The 15,665-nt window shown below is 36.4% G+C and overlaps 1 protein-coding gene across 2 annotated transcripts in view; it reads left to right on the forward strand.

Moving 5' to 3' along the window:
* Positions 1-15,665, forward strand: part of DACH2 (dachshund family transcription factor 2) — a 676,171-nt gene that overhangs the window by 531,348 nt on the left and 129,158 nt on the right. For both annotated transcript variants that reach the window (XM_003269018.1, XM_003269019.1), the window contains one exon: positions 4,177-4,335. In XM_003269018.1, the coding sequence (XP_003269066.1) occupies positions 4,177-4,335 (159 nt within the window). The remainder of the gene's footprint in view (positions 1-4,176; positions 4,336-15,665) is intronic.

Consider the following 15,665-nt stretch of genomic DNA (forward strand, 5'->3'; position numbering starts at 1 on the left):
GTTGCTTGTAATACTGTTTATTGTGTTACACTCTTTACTGTCATCAATTTGGTTTTACTAAATATTGTGCTAAAACAGTGATAAGTAGTTGATATGGAAAAGCTCAAATAAATTATTCAGTTAATGAGGATTTGCTGCATTTTCTACATTATCTTTACATACTTAGGACTGTGTTGGGTTATGTTTATACTTAATACATTTCTTGAAGACTTAAAGAGGTTACTTTATTTTCCCAAACCCACTGCCTACCCTGCCGGCCTCTTAGTCATGCCTTGTTAAAAATGCTGTTCAGTTTCTCTCCTCTTTATTGGAGGAATTCCCTCACAAAGCTAGTATGATCTGGTTCCGACAAATGTGCATACTTTAGTGTTATGGACTGAATCATGTACCCCTAAAATTCAGATATTGAAGCCCTAACCCCTAGTTACTTTGAAATGTGACTGTGTTTGTAGCTAAGGCTTTTAAGGAGGTTACTAAGTGTATTTTAAAATAAAGAATCTAACTGTATTGCTTGTAACTCAAAGGATAAATGATTGAGGGGATGAATACCTCATTCTCCTTGATGTGCTTATTTCACATTGCATGCCTGTATCGAAACATATCAGGTACTCCATAAATATATACACCTACTCTGTACCCACAAAAATTAAAAATAATAACAATTTAAATGGATAAATAAATCCGGCCTAGAGTGGATTCTAATCCAGTGTGCTTGGAGTTCTTATAAGAAGAGGAAACTTGTGCATAAAAGAGTTACCAAGGATGAACTCGCACAGAGGAAAGAGCATGTGAGGACATAGGGAAAACCCAGTCATCTGCAAACCATAGAGGAAGGCCTCAGGAGAAACTAAACCTCCCAAAACCATGATCTTGGACTTCTGACCTCCAGAAATGTGAGAAACTAAATTCTTGTTGTTTAAGCCATCCTGTCTGTGGCAGCCCTAGCTAACTACTGCATTTGGAGGTAGACAGACATACAGATAGATAGGATGAGGAAAGTGGATACCCAAGCCTTCAAAATAGTGGTTAATAAAAGGCTGACTGTAGCTTAGATTAGTCAAAATACTTTGCTAGTTTTAAGGGCAGTGGGTATTACTGCATCTTGACAAAGAAGCATAAAAAATGCAAATATTGGGGCCACTGAACATTCCAGATTGAGTCATAATTAATGTTTACACTTAGAAATGATAAGAGATTTAGGTCAAAAGACAAAAATGTGTTCAGAGCATTAATACATCCTAATCCAAATAACTAGAATGTTCCACACTCCTCAGCCGCTCGATTCATATACAGTTGCCTTTACATTGCAGGATAATACTTACATCCACGTTTGGTGGAGGTGGGAAGAGACGGAAACTACCTTTTCTTTTTTTATTATTATTATACTTTAAGTTCTAGGGTACATGTGCACAACGTGCAAGTTTGTTACACATGTATACATGTGCCATGTTGGTGTGCTGCACCCATGAACTCGTCATACATTAGGTATATCTCCTAATGCTATCCCTCCCCCCTCCCCCCGCCCCACCTTTTCTATCATTAACATAGTAGTTAACAAACGTGTGAGCTGTTGGAAAAAGTGTATCCAAAGTTCTCATCAAAACATACACAAAACCACATTGAAATCCTTTGATAAGATATTAAAAACATTTCTATTCAAGCTTATTTGGAAAATGTGATACACAAACCATGAGGATACTACCTAATGTACCATTTAATATTAAATGTAGACTAAACCATTTTAAATTTATAAAATAAATATTGATATAATCTCAGCTCCAATATTGCTGTGTTGCTGTTGCTGCTGTGATAGTGCAGTACTATATTATTATCATATGGTATAATTTAATGTCTTCTAAATGTATCTTCCTTTGTCAATATTTTGCTCATTTTATAAATGACAGTTCTGCAACGGTGAGGTAATTCATATCTTGAACATAGTGCTAAAATGATGTAGTGCTTCCATTTTTGCTCAGCAATTGATCTTTCAAATTTTTGCATTTTCTGGCATTAATCATGTTTACTGGCCTAATGTTTCTATAAAGAATTCTCAGTGTTGCAGTGGTTACTTTCATAGTTTATTAAAATACTCTCTTCCCCCACCATCTCTCTTCATTACAGTATAACAATGTCTTATTGATTTTAATTGAAATTTCAAATTTGTTAACACTAAAATATGTCAATGCACCAAACCATAAATTGCCTCTCTGCTCTTAAGCACATGCTATACAACAGCCAACATCTGGATGAAAAGAGAGAACAAGTGGTAATCGTAGAAGTATTGCATGTTTTCAACGAACATAGCAGACCTCCACATGATCAAGGGAATGATTTCTGGTCCATTAAACCAGTCTATCAAATTCAACCAAATTTCCTACCTACTAAGTTTCATGCATCTTATCTGAATGGCTTATAGCAGGACCCCAACAAGTAACTGCTAATTTCTTCCCACATTTGATTGGAAAATCTGTGTCCATATCAGCAGGGCCAGAAACCCTTCAATCTTTGCATATACTGTGCTAGAATCTGGTGTTTCCTTATCTCAGCTCATCTAGTTGGAGGCTAGTCAAGACTCTCACTTTTGGATTAGAGATTAACTTTGGCCACAAAAGAGCTTGAAACAGTACTGAAGAGGAGGACTGGAGTAAGGTTCTTCCTCTTCAGAACTGGGGTAAAAGTGGATAAGTGGACAGGAAGGTTAAACAATCCGTTCAGAGATTCTTAGCATGTAATTTGCTTGAATAAATGTTAAATCTTGAGGAGGAATACCAATTGGGCCTGAAGACATTTCCCTGAAAAGTTTATAACTCTCAAAACTGCTTTTGCAAATGTGGTTTTTGAAATAAAAGTATAAAAATGTTTGTCCCCTTTGACTCAAATTCCACTCACGGAATTAACTGATTCTAAGGAAATAATTTAAATGAATGTTTTTGTTATAATGTAGACTATAATAGTGACAATTGGAAACAAAGTCCAGTGTTTAATAGTCATTACACTTTGCAGATATGATACCTGAAGCAACATGACAGACTGCTTATAATGTAAAAATGGGTATCCATATGAACAAAGTGTGGGCGAGAACTCAAAGAAGTGAAAATAATCACAATATTCAATGTTGTGGATATGAGTATGTTGATTTTTCTACCTTAAAAAAAAATTAAATATACATATTTTACTGAGCTCCCAAGACTCCCAAGCCTAAACCCCACACAAAACAGTGTCAGAGTTTTAGGCTGTAAGTGGGATGGTGTCAGCCAGGTAGAGTGCTAATGTTGCAGTCCCAGCATGGGAATGGAGGCGGAACCACTGACCCCTGAATGAATGAAGCACATCAAGCAAATAGATGGAGCTGCCTGCACAACCATTTTGTTTTCTAAAGCCAGACTATCTGCTCCTGCAGCGATTGGAATCCCACCCTTTACTCCCCTGTTTAAAGTACTCTCTTGAAAGAATGTCCTGGAAATTATTCTGTTTGTTTTCTATATGGTTTTAAGCAATGGTTCTATCCACCATAGTATGCTAGATACCAGATAAAATAGCTATGCCAATGTAGATCATGATAATATAGTATTCTACATTTATACACACTTTACCTCACTCCCTAGCATGAAGGATCAAGGTAAGTATAATTTCAAATTGGAAGCAATGGTTTCCTATTTTTGTCCAGCTTATTTTACACAAAACTCTAGGGTGTATGAACAGATTTGCTTCTCTGAGTGACCCTGAGAAGAAAAGATCATTTTATTTCTTACCATGTATTTTTGCATGTTATCATGCTCTTACAAATGAGTGTGTTCTTTTTCAGTGATCAGTACAGTCCTTTAAAATATAGTATGTGTATGTTAAAGTTTAGAATAAAAGACAGTGGTGGTCAATTAATGTTCCTCAACATGTAAGTGCTTCTAAAAGCTATTCATTATGATTCCAGATTTGTTGAGACTACCAACAAGTCAAGAGTGCCTATACTATTATTGAGAATGATTTGGCCTTCCCAGAGGCAGCTTACATCTCTAGACTATTGAAACTTTTTGAAACTGTCATAAAAATAAGTTAACTGTGTTCAATAATAATTTTCTAAGAGGTAGTATTCACGATTACAGTCCTAAAAGGGAATTTTAAAAAGCCTTCTAATGGAAAGTTGTCAAGTTGAAATATGTTTATGTGAATATTTTTCAGGTGGAAGTGAATCCTCCTGGGATAAGGATAAGATGCAGTCTCCATTTGCTGCACCTGGACCCCAACATGGAATTGCTCATGCAGCCCTAGCTGGCCAGCCAGGCGTTGGGGGTGCTCCAACCTTCAATCCACTGCAGCAGAACCACCTGCTAACCAATAGTATGTATACTGTCCTCACAAAACCGGGTGTGTTGAACAAAATACTATCCAAGACCTACTAGAAACCTTTGGCTGGCAGGGCTTAGTCTATTTTTCTTCAATAAGGTTTAACAATTTAATATCACAAGGGGAGGTAAAGAGGGACTCACTTTCCCTCTTTACCTCCCCTTCTGATATTAAATGGTTAAATCTTAAATACATGTAAGGGTTCATGGGAGGTACGTGGAAAGTAGAGGTACATAATTAGAGGTACATGGGAGGCTATGTAGCACAGTAGTTAAGAATATTGGCTAAAGTCACACAAACTTGTGTTTGAATTCCACATGTTTTGAATTCTTTTTTTCTTTTTTTTATGGAGTTTTGCTCTTGTCGCCCAGGCTGGAGTGCAATGGCATGATCTTGGCTCATTCCAACCTCCACCTTCTGGTTCAAGCAATTCTCCTGCCTCAGCCTCCCAAGTAGCTGGGATTACAGGCATCTGCCACCATGTCCACCTAAATTTTTTTGTATTTTTAGTAAAGGCAGGGTTTCACCATGCTGGCCAGGCTGGTCTTGAACTCCTGACCTCAGGTGATCCACCCGCCTAGGCCTCCCAAAGTGCTGGGATTACAGGTGTGAGCCACCACACCCAGCCACATGTTTTGAATTCTCCATCATTGTTAGACGTTGGAGAAGTCACCTAACCTTTCCAAGTCTTAATATCTGCAACTATGGACTGTGGATAAAAATACATCCACTTAAGGTTACCGTGAGGTCTCAGAATAATAAAGTGAAATATGTTAACAGTGAATTGCATATAGTAAGTACTATATATATCACAAGTAGTATTATTACTTAGCAATCACACTACAGCTAATGTATACAAATTCAGGTTTAGATGACGTTTTAGGGACTTCAAAGACTCACCAGTCTTTCTGCAGCAAAGCAGATCTTGTGTATATTACTTTTGTATATATCTTACTTTTCTTACAAATGGATAATCCAGGATAGGGTTTCATTACTCTCTTCCCTGACACTTTTATTCTCCCATTCTACCTTAGGATTAAGGCAACAGAGGAATTCTAAGACATTTTAATATGATGTTCCAAATCCTAGTGAAATTGGTCAGTTATTAAGCATACAAAAATAAAGTTATGGTGCGTTACTTTAAAGTGGTTATAATCTCAGGCATAAAATGTCCCATACAAAATGAAATGTTAAGCAAAAGCAAATGAAATGAATGCCAGAAAAGTTATAAATATTATGTTATGAAAAGTTAAAAAAGGACTGATTAAAGTAGATTCAGGTTATAAAGAGGGTAATTTAGAAGACTTTGGCCTCTAGTCTGACATATAAAGAACTTGGAAGTCATTACTCCCATCCTTGAAACTAGAAAAAAGATAAACAATCTGAAAATCACTAACTCTTATTAAAGCCACCAGAGTTTGAGGTCACAGAGCCCCACCATGCTGGAAACTAGAGAGAAAGGCAGCACAGCTCGTAAGGAGAAGAAGCCACAGCTAGATCCTGGTAGAAGCATTTAAAAGATAATTGATCTCAGCTCCAAATCTCCTCAAGCTGATAAGCAACTTCAGCAAAGTCTTAGGATACAAAATCAATGTACAAAAATCACAAGCATTCTTATATACCAATAACAGACAAACAGAGAGCCAAATCATGAGTGAACTCCCATTCACAATTGCTTCAAAGGGAATAAAATACCTAGGAATCCAACTAACAAGGGACGTGAAGGATCTCTTCAAGGAGTACTACAAACCACTGCTCAGTGAAATGAAAGAGGATACAAACAAATGGAAGAACATTCCATGCTCATGGGTTGGAAGAATCAATATCGTGAAAATGGCCATAATGCCCAAGGTCATTTATAGATTCAATGCCATCCCCATCAAGCTACCAATGACTTTCTTCACAGAATTGGAAAAAACTAAAGTTCATATGGAACTAAAAAAGAGCCCGCATCACCAAGTCAATCCTAAGCCAAAAGAACAAAGCTGGAGGCATCACACTACCTGACTTCAAACTATACTACAAGGCTACAGTAACCAAAACAGCATGGTACTGGTACCAAAACAGAGATATAGATCAATGGAACAGAACAGAGCCCTCAGAAATAATGCCACATATCTACAACTATCTGATCTTTGACAAACCTGACAAAAACAAGAAATGGGGAAAGGATCCCCTATTTAATAAATGGTGCTGGGAAAACTGGCTAGCCATATGTAGAAAGCTGAAACTGGATCCCTTCCTTACACTTTATACAAAAATTAATTCAAGATGGATTAAAGACTTACATGTTAGACCTAAAACCATAAAAACCCTAGAAGAAAACCTAGGCAATACCATTCAGGACATAGGCATGGGCAAGGACTTCATGTCTAAAACACCAAAAGCAATGGCAACAAAACGAAAATTGACAAATGGGATCTAATTAAATTAAAGAGCTTCTGCACAGCAAAAGAAACTACCATCAGAGTGAACAGGCAACCTACAGAATGGGAGAAAATTTTCGCAACCTACTCATCTGACAAAGGGCTAATATCCAGAATCTACAATGAACTCAAACAAATGTACAAGAAAAAAACAAACAACCCCATCAAAAAGGGGGCAAAGGACATGAACAGACACTTCTCAAAAGAAGACATTTATGCAGCCAAAAAACACATGAAAAAATGCTCATCATCACTGGCCATCAGAGAAATGCAAATGAAAAGCACAATGAGATACCATCTCATACCAGTTAGAATGGCCATCATGAAAAAGTCAGGAAACAACAGGTGCTGGAGAGGATGTGGAGAAATAGGAACACTTTTACACTGTCGGTGGGACTGTAAACTAGTTCAACCATTGTGGAAGTCGGTGTGGCGATTCCTCAGGGATCTAGAACTAGAAATACCATTTGACCCAGCCATCCCATTACTGGGTATATACCCAAAGGATTATATATCATGCTGCTCTAAAGACACATGCACACATATGTTTATTGTGGCACTATTCACAATAGCAAAGACTTGGAACCAACCCAAATGTCCAACACCAATAGACTGGATTAAGAAAATGTGGCACATATACACCATGGAATACTATGCAGACATAAAAAATGATGAGTTCATGCCCTTTGTAGGGACATGGATGAAACTGGAAACCATCATTCTCAGTAAACTATTGCAAGGACAAAAAACCAAACACCGCATATTCTCACTCATAGGTGGGAATTGAGTAGTGAGAACACGTGGACACAGGAAGGGGAACATCACACTCCGGGGACTGTTGTGAGGTGGGGGGAGGGGGGAGGGATAGCATTAGGAGATATACCTAATGCTAAATGACGAGTTAATGGGTGCAGCAAACCAACATGGCACATGGATACATATGTAACAAACCTGCACATTGTGCACATGTACCCTAAAACTTAAAGTATAATAATGATAAAATTAAAAAACAAAAACAAACAAAAAAAGATAATTGAGTAATTGCAGGAGACTCACTGTAGATCTAGCTCAAGAGACAAAAACTCATGGGGGCCCTGTCTTATGGGGCCCCTACACTTTCATGAGTTTTATTTCTAGGAGCCTTACCAGATTCTCAGGGTGAAGATATGAGAAAATTCCCCTCATGTTTCTAGCAAGGGGAAAGGAAAAGTAACAACTTTGAAATATGCTCATAGTGCTCTGTTCTCCTGAAGGCCCGTCCTCAAAGAAAACTATTTTACCAGAGCGTTAAACTACTTGGTTTTGCTAGAGCCTAACTGACCTGGGGAAAGGGATATACTAACCTCCAACACCCTCTAACTTTTATGTGAGGGGAAAAGAACAGACAATTCCAGCAGCCTTAAGCCTCCTGTCTCACCTAAGGACTTATGGGAGCTAAAAATCACTCGTGAAAGTCACAGCCCAAGGATACAGGCTCACTAAGGGACTAAGACCTAATCATAAGATTATAGAATGTTCGCTCACATTTAACTATCACCACAGTAGTGCCCCTGTATAACAAAGGGGGATTACAAGTTAATGAGCTGGAATTTTCAGACCCTATTTATGACAGGTTCTCTAGGGAGAAGCAAAAATAAGGAGGAGAGAAACAAGACTAGAGGAAAATTTAGACACTAATGCCACAGGCAGAGCAAGCATTTATGATAGCCTAACTCCCAGCCAGATCAGCATAAAACCTATCACCAAAGGCCTATTTACTTCAGTCTCTCCTAATACATCATTTCTGGCTTTAAACGAAAAAAAAAATGCAGACGTAAACAAAATCAAGTAACACAATCTGAAGAGACAGAGCAAACAACAGAACCAAATTCAAACATAGCTGATATTTTAGAATTATCAGACTGAGAACTTAAAAAAACAACTAATATACTAAGAGAATGGAAAAAATGAACATCATACAGAACACGTGAGATAGTTAATCAGAAAGGTGGAAACCCTAAGAAAAAATCAAAAGAAAATGCTAGGAATAAAAAAAAAAAGAACTCCAACAAAATGAAGAGTATCTTATATGAAATCATCCATAGAATACACAGAGCCAAGGAAAGAATCAGTAAGCTTGAAGATGTTTCAACACATACTTCCCAAGCTGAAAAAAGAGAAACGATGACTGAAATAAAATAACAGAGTGGACTAAGAACTGTGTGACAAAGAGAAGAAAAAGATAAAAGAACAGAAGACATATTTGAAATAACAACGACTGAGAGTTTTCCAAAATTAATGAGAAACACCAAACCACAAATTGTTCAGCAAACACTAAGTAGGATAAATACCAAAATCTGCAAATACCCATATCATATTCCAACTGCAGAAAACCAATCACAAAAAGAAAATCTTGAAAGAAGACAGAGAAAAAAATTTTATTTTCATACAGAAACAAAGATAATAATTACACTGGACTTCTCTTTAAAAACCAGGCAAACAGGAAGAGAGTAGAATGAAATATTTAGAGTGTTGAAAAAGAAAACACCATAAATGTATACCCCTACTATCTAACCACAAGAATTAAAAAATATATATGTAAAACCCCACAATCCTAGAATTCTGTCTCCAGGAAAATTTCCCTTTTAAAGTAAAGGAGAAATAAAAACTTTCTCAAACAAAAATTGAGGTAATTTGTTACCATACCAGTAGACCTGCATCACAAGAAACATTGAAACGTCTTCAGAAAAAAAGAAAATTGTGTAGGTTGGAAAGTTTGATTTATGTAAAGAAAGGAAGAGCACTAGAGGAGGAATAAATTTAGATAAATTAATTTTGTTTAATTTCTTCTTTTTGTTTTGTTAGTTTGTTTTTTTTACAGGGTCTCACTCTGTCACCCAGTGTAGTGGTGTGATCATGGCTCACTGCAGCCTTGACCTCCCAGGCTCAGGTGAGCCTCTCAGCTAACCCCCTCCACCCCCCAGTAGCTGGGACTACAGGCATGTGCCACCACTCCTAGCTAACCTTTGTATTTTTTAGTAGAAACAGGGTTTTGCCATTCTGCCTAGGCTGGTCTTGAATTCCTGGGCTCAAGAGACCTGCCTGTCTTGGCCTCCCAGAGTGCTGGGAGTACAGGCATGAGCCACCATGCCCAGCCAATTTATAAAAATTCTTAATCTAACACATAATGGTCTGTTCAAATAATAAAAACAACATAAGCAGGAGTAGCAATTCTTGTATCAGATAAAACAGACTGTAAAGCAAAAGCAGTGAAGAAAAGACAAAGAAGGTCATTATATTAATATATTGATAAAAGGATACATCCAATAAGAAGATATTACATTCCTAAATATACCTGCACCTAACTCTGAAGCTCCCAGATTCATAAAACAGTTACTACTAGACCTAGGAAAAGAGGTAGACAGCAGCACAATCATAGTGAGCGTCTTCAACACTCCACTGACAGAACTAGACGGAGCATCAAAGCAGAAAGTGAACAAGGACTTAAACTGAACTCTAGAACAAACGGACCTAAAAGCATTTACAGAACATTTTACCCAATAAATGCAGAATTTACATTCTTCTCATCAGCACATGGCACATTCTCTAAGACAGACCATGGATTAGTCCATTTTCACGCTGCTGGTAAAGACATACCCAAGGCTGGGCAATTTACAAAAGAAGATTTACTGGACTTACACTTCCACATGGTTAAAGAGACCTCACAATCATGGTGGAAGGTGAAAGGCTCTTCTTTCATGGCGGTGGCAAGAGAGAGAATGAGAACCAAGTAAAGGGGTTTATCCTTATGAAACCATCAGATCTCGTGAGACTTATTCACTACCATGAGAACAGTATGGGAGAAACCACTCCCATGATTCAATTATCTCCCACTGGGTCCCTCCCAAAACACATGGGAATTATGGGAATACAATTCAAGATGAGATTTGGATGGGGACACAGAGCCAAACCATGTCAGCCCATATGATTGGCCAAAAAACATGTACAATTTATTTCAGTTCAGCTCAGATTTTGATTATTTTTTGTCTTCTGACATGTTTGGGGTTGGTTTGCTCATGCTTCTCCAGTTTCTCTAGTTGTGAGATTAGGTTTTAATGTGAGATCTTTCAAACTATTTTATGTAGGCATATAATGCTATAAACTTCAATACTAACACTGACTTAGCTGTGTCCCAAAGATTGTCGTATGTACTATCTTTGGTCTCATTAGTCTCAAAGAATTTCTTGATTTCTGCCTTAATTTTACTATTTACCCAAAAGTCATTTGGGAGCAGGTTGTTTAATTTCCATGTAATTATATGATTGAATTTTTTAGTATTGATTTCTATTTTTACTATCGTGCTGTCCAAGTGTGGCTGGTATAATTTCACTTTTTTCAATTTGCTGAAGATTGTTTTATGTTTGATCATGTGGTCAATGTTAGTATGATTTCTTTTTTTTCTCAGTTTTCTGAGATTTTTTTTATATTTGATTATGTGGTCAATGTTAGTATGATTTCTTTTTTTTCTCAGTTTTCTGAGATTTTTTTTATATTTGATTATGTGGTCAATTTTAAAGTATGTGCATGTGCAGATGAGAAGAATGTGTATTTTGTTGTCTTTGGTTGGAGAGTTCTGTAAATGTGTATTAGGCCCATTTGGTCAAGTGTGAGTTCAGGTCTTGAATATCTTTGTTAATTTTATGCTTTGATGATTTGTCCAATACTGTCAGTATAATGTTGAAGTCTCTCACTATTATTGTGTGTAAATCCGAGTTTCATCATAGTTCTCTAAGAACTTGCTTTATGAATCTGGGTGCTCCACTGTTGGGTGCATGTTTATTTAGGATAGTTAGGTCTTCTTGGTGAATTATACCCTTTATTATTATGTAATGCTCTTTTTTTTTTATCTAACCCCAGTAAAAAAAAAAGGAATCCATGATTTTGTTCTTTGAAAAAATTAATAAGATAACATAAGCCACTAACTAGACTAACAAAGATACAAAAGAGAGAAAATCCAAATAAACACAATTGCAAATGACAAAGGGGACATTACCACTAACCTACAGAAATACAAAAAATCCTCAGAGACTTACTATAAATACCTCTATGCACAAAAACCGGAAAATCTAGAAGAAATTTATATATTCCTGAAAATATACAACCTCCCAAGACTGAACGAAAAAGAAATGGAATATCTGAACAGACCAATAATGAGTTCCAAAATTGAAGCAGTAATAAAAAGTCTACCAAACAAGAAAAGCCAGGGACTAAATGGATTCACAGCTGAATTATATTAGATGCACAAAGAAGGGCTGGTACTATTTATACAGAAAATATTCCAAAAAATTGAGGAGGAGGGACCTTTCTAACTTGTTCTATGAGGCCAGGATCATCCTGATACCAAATCCTTGCAGATGCACACCAAAAACAGTAAAAGGTAAAAAGAAAACTTCAGGACAATATCCTTGATGAACACAGATGGAAAAATCTTCAAGAAAATACTAGCAAACCAAATTGAGCAACACATAAAAAGCTAATCCACCATGATCAAGTATGCTTTATCCCTGGCATCCAAGGTTGTTTCAACATATGCAAATAAATACATGTGATTCATCATATAAAGAGAAGTAAAAACAAAAACCACATGGTTATCTCAATAGATGCACAAAAGGCTTTTGGTAAAATTGAAGATCCCTTCATGTTAAAAACCCTCAGTAAACTAGGCATTGAAGGAGCTACCGCAAAATAATAAGAGCCATCTCTGACAAACCCACAGCCAACATCACACTGAACTGGCAAAAGCTGGAAACATTCCCCTTGAAAACCAGCACAAGACAAGGATGCCTTATCTCACCACTCTTATTCAACATAGTACTGGAAGTCCTGGCCAGAGCAATCAGGCAGGGGGAAGAAATCAAAGGCATCCAAAAAGGAAGAGAGGATGTCAAACTATCCCTAATGCAGATGACATAATTCTACATCATGAAATTAACCCAAATTCCCATCAACAGTAGACTAGATAAAGGAAGTGTTGTACATACACACCATGGAATACTACACAGCCATAAAACAGAATTAGATCATGTCCTCTGCAGCAGCATGGATGGAACTGGAGGCCATTACCCTAAGAAACTAACGCATGAACAGAAAACCAAATACAACTTATTCTCACTCAAAAGTGAGAGCTAAACCATGAGAACACATGGATACAAAGAGGAAAACAACAGACACTTGGGCCTACTGGAGGGTGTAGGGTGTAAGGAGGGAGATGAACAGAAAAAATACCTATTGGGTACTATGCTTATTACTTGTATGAGGAAATAGTCTATACACCAAACCCACATGACACACAGTTTACCTGTATAACAAATCTACACATATACACCTGAACCTAAAATAAAAGTTAAAGAAGTCTCAATAAGTTTTTTAAAAATCAAAGTTATATGAAATATCTTCTCAGGCCACAGTGGAATAAAACTAGAAATCAACTGCCAAAGGAACCCTCAACACTATAGAAGAACATGCAAATTAAACAATCTGCTCTTGAAAGATTTTTGGTTTGACAATAAAATCAAGATGGAAATTTAAAAAATATTCAAAATGAATGATAATAGTGACACAAGTTATTAAAACAGCTGGGATATAGAAAGAAAAACAGTGTGAAGGGGAAGGTTTATGGTGCTAGATGCCTACATCGAAAAGTCTGAAAGGTCACAAATTAACAACCTAACATCACACCTCAAGGAACTAGAGCAACTAGCCCAAACCAAACCCAAAGCTAGCAGAAGAAAAGAAATAACAAGGATTAGAGCAGAACTAAATAAAATTGAAACAAAATCTATGAAAAAGATCAATTAAAGAAAAAGTTGGTTCTATGAAAAGATAAACAAAATCAATAGAACATTAGGTAGATTAATCAAGAAAAGAGGAGAGATGATTCAAGAAAGCTCAAGTAGAAATAAAAATGGAGCTATTACAACCAACACCACAGAAATTCAAAAGATTATTTGAGACTGCTATGACCACCTCTATGCACACAAACTAGAAAACCTAGAGGAAATGAATGAATTCCTGAAAACATACAACCCTCCTAGCTTGAATCAGGAAGAACTAGAAATCCTCAACAGACCAATAACAGGCAATGAGATTGAATCACTAATTTAAAAATTGCCAATGAAACAAAAGCCCAGGGCTAGATGGATTGAAAGCCAAATTCACTGGACCTTCAAAGAAGTGGTACCAATCCTACTGAAACTTTTCCAAAATATTGAGAGTGAATCCCCTCCAACTCATTATATGAAGCCAGCATCACCTTGTTACCCAAGCAAGGAAAGCACATAACCAAAAGAAGATAACTACAGACCAATATCCCTGATGAACCTAGATGAAAAAATCCTCAATAAATTACAAGCAAACCAAATCCAACAACACATCAAAAAGATAATACGCCATGATCAAGTGGGTTTCATCCCAGTGATACAGTGATGGGTCAATGTACTCAAGTGCAGAAAAGTGGTTCACCACCTAAACATAATTTAAAACCTAAGGCATATGATCATCTCAATAAATGCAGAAAAAAACATTCAATGAAATCAAGCATTCCTTTATTATAAAAACCCTCAACAAATTAGACATTGAAGTAACATAATTTAAAATTATAAAAGCCATATATGACAAACCAACAGCCAGCATCATACTGGAAAGGCATACACTGGTGGCATTTTCCCCATAAGAACTGGAACAAGAGAAGGTTGCCCATTTGTACCACTCCTGTACAACATAGTACTGGAAGTCCTAGCCAGAACAATCAGGCAAGAGAAAGAAAGAAAAGACATACAAATAGGAAAAAGGGACGTTAAAATATCTCTCTTCACATACAATATGATTGTATACGTAGAAAACCCTATGGACTCTATGAAAGGATTTCAAGACATGTTAAATGACTTCAGTAATGTTTCAGGATACAAAATCAACATACAAAAAAATTGTAGCATTTCTATACACCCATAAGATTCAAGCTGAGAGCCAAATCAAGAATGCAATCCCATTTACGATAGTCACAAAAATGTAAAATATCTAGGAATACATCTAAACAATGAGTCGAAAGATCTCTACCTAGGAATATGTCTAACCAATGAGTTGAAAGATCTCTACAAGGAGAACTACAAAACACTCCTGAAAGAAATAATAGATGACACAAACAAATGGAAAAACATTCTATGCTCATGGATTGGAAGAATCAATATTGTCAAAATGGCCATACTGCCCAAAGCCATCTACAGACTCATTACAATTTCTATCAAACTACCAATGTCATCATTAACAAAAAAAACTATTATAAAATTCATATGGAAGAAAAAAATTGGCCTGAATAGCCAAAGCAATCCTAAACAAAATGAACAAAGCTGGAGAGCCATCACATTGCTTGATTTCTAATTATACTATAAGGATATAGTAACCAAAACCAAAACAGCATGGTACTTATATGAATATAGACATATAGACCAATGAAACAGAATAGAGAACCCAGAAATAAAGCTAATTTTTGACAAAGCATCCAAAAGCATAAATTGGGGAAAGGGCACTCTATTCAACAAATGGTGCTTGGAAAATTGGATAACCATGTGTAGAAAAATGAAACTAGATCCCGGTCTTTCACCATATACAAAAATAAGCTCGAGATGGATTAAAGACTTAAATCTAAGATCTCAATTAATAAAAATTCTAGAAGAAAACATAGAAAAATCTCTTCTAAACATTGGCCTAAACAAAGAACTTGTGATTAAGACCCAAAAAGCAAATGTAATAAAAATAAATAAATAAATGGGGCCTAATTAAACAACAAAAAAAAAAGCTTCTGCATAGCAAAAGTAATAATCTTCAGAGTAAATAGCCAACTCACAGAATGGCAGAAAATGT

The sequence above is a fragment of the Nomascus leucogenys genome, chromosome X (genome assembly GCF_006542625.1).
Source record: "Nomascus leucogenys isolate Asia chromosome X, Asia_NLE_v1, whole genome shotgun sequence".
NCBI lineage: Eukaryota > Metazoa > Chordata > Mammalia > Primates > Hylobatidae > Nomascus > Nomascus leucogenys.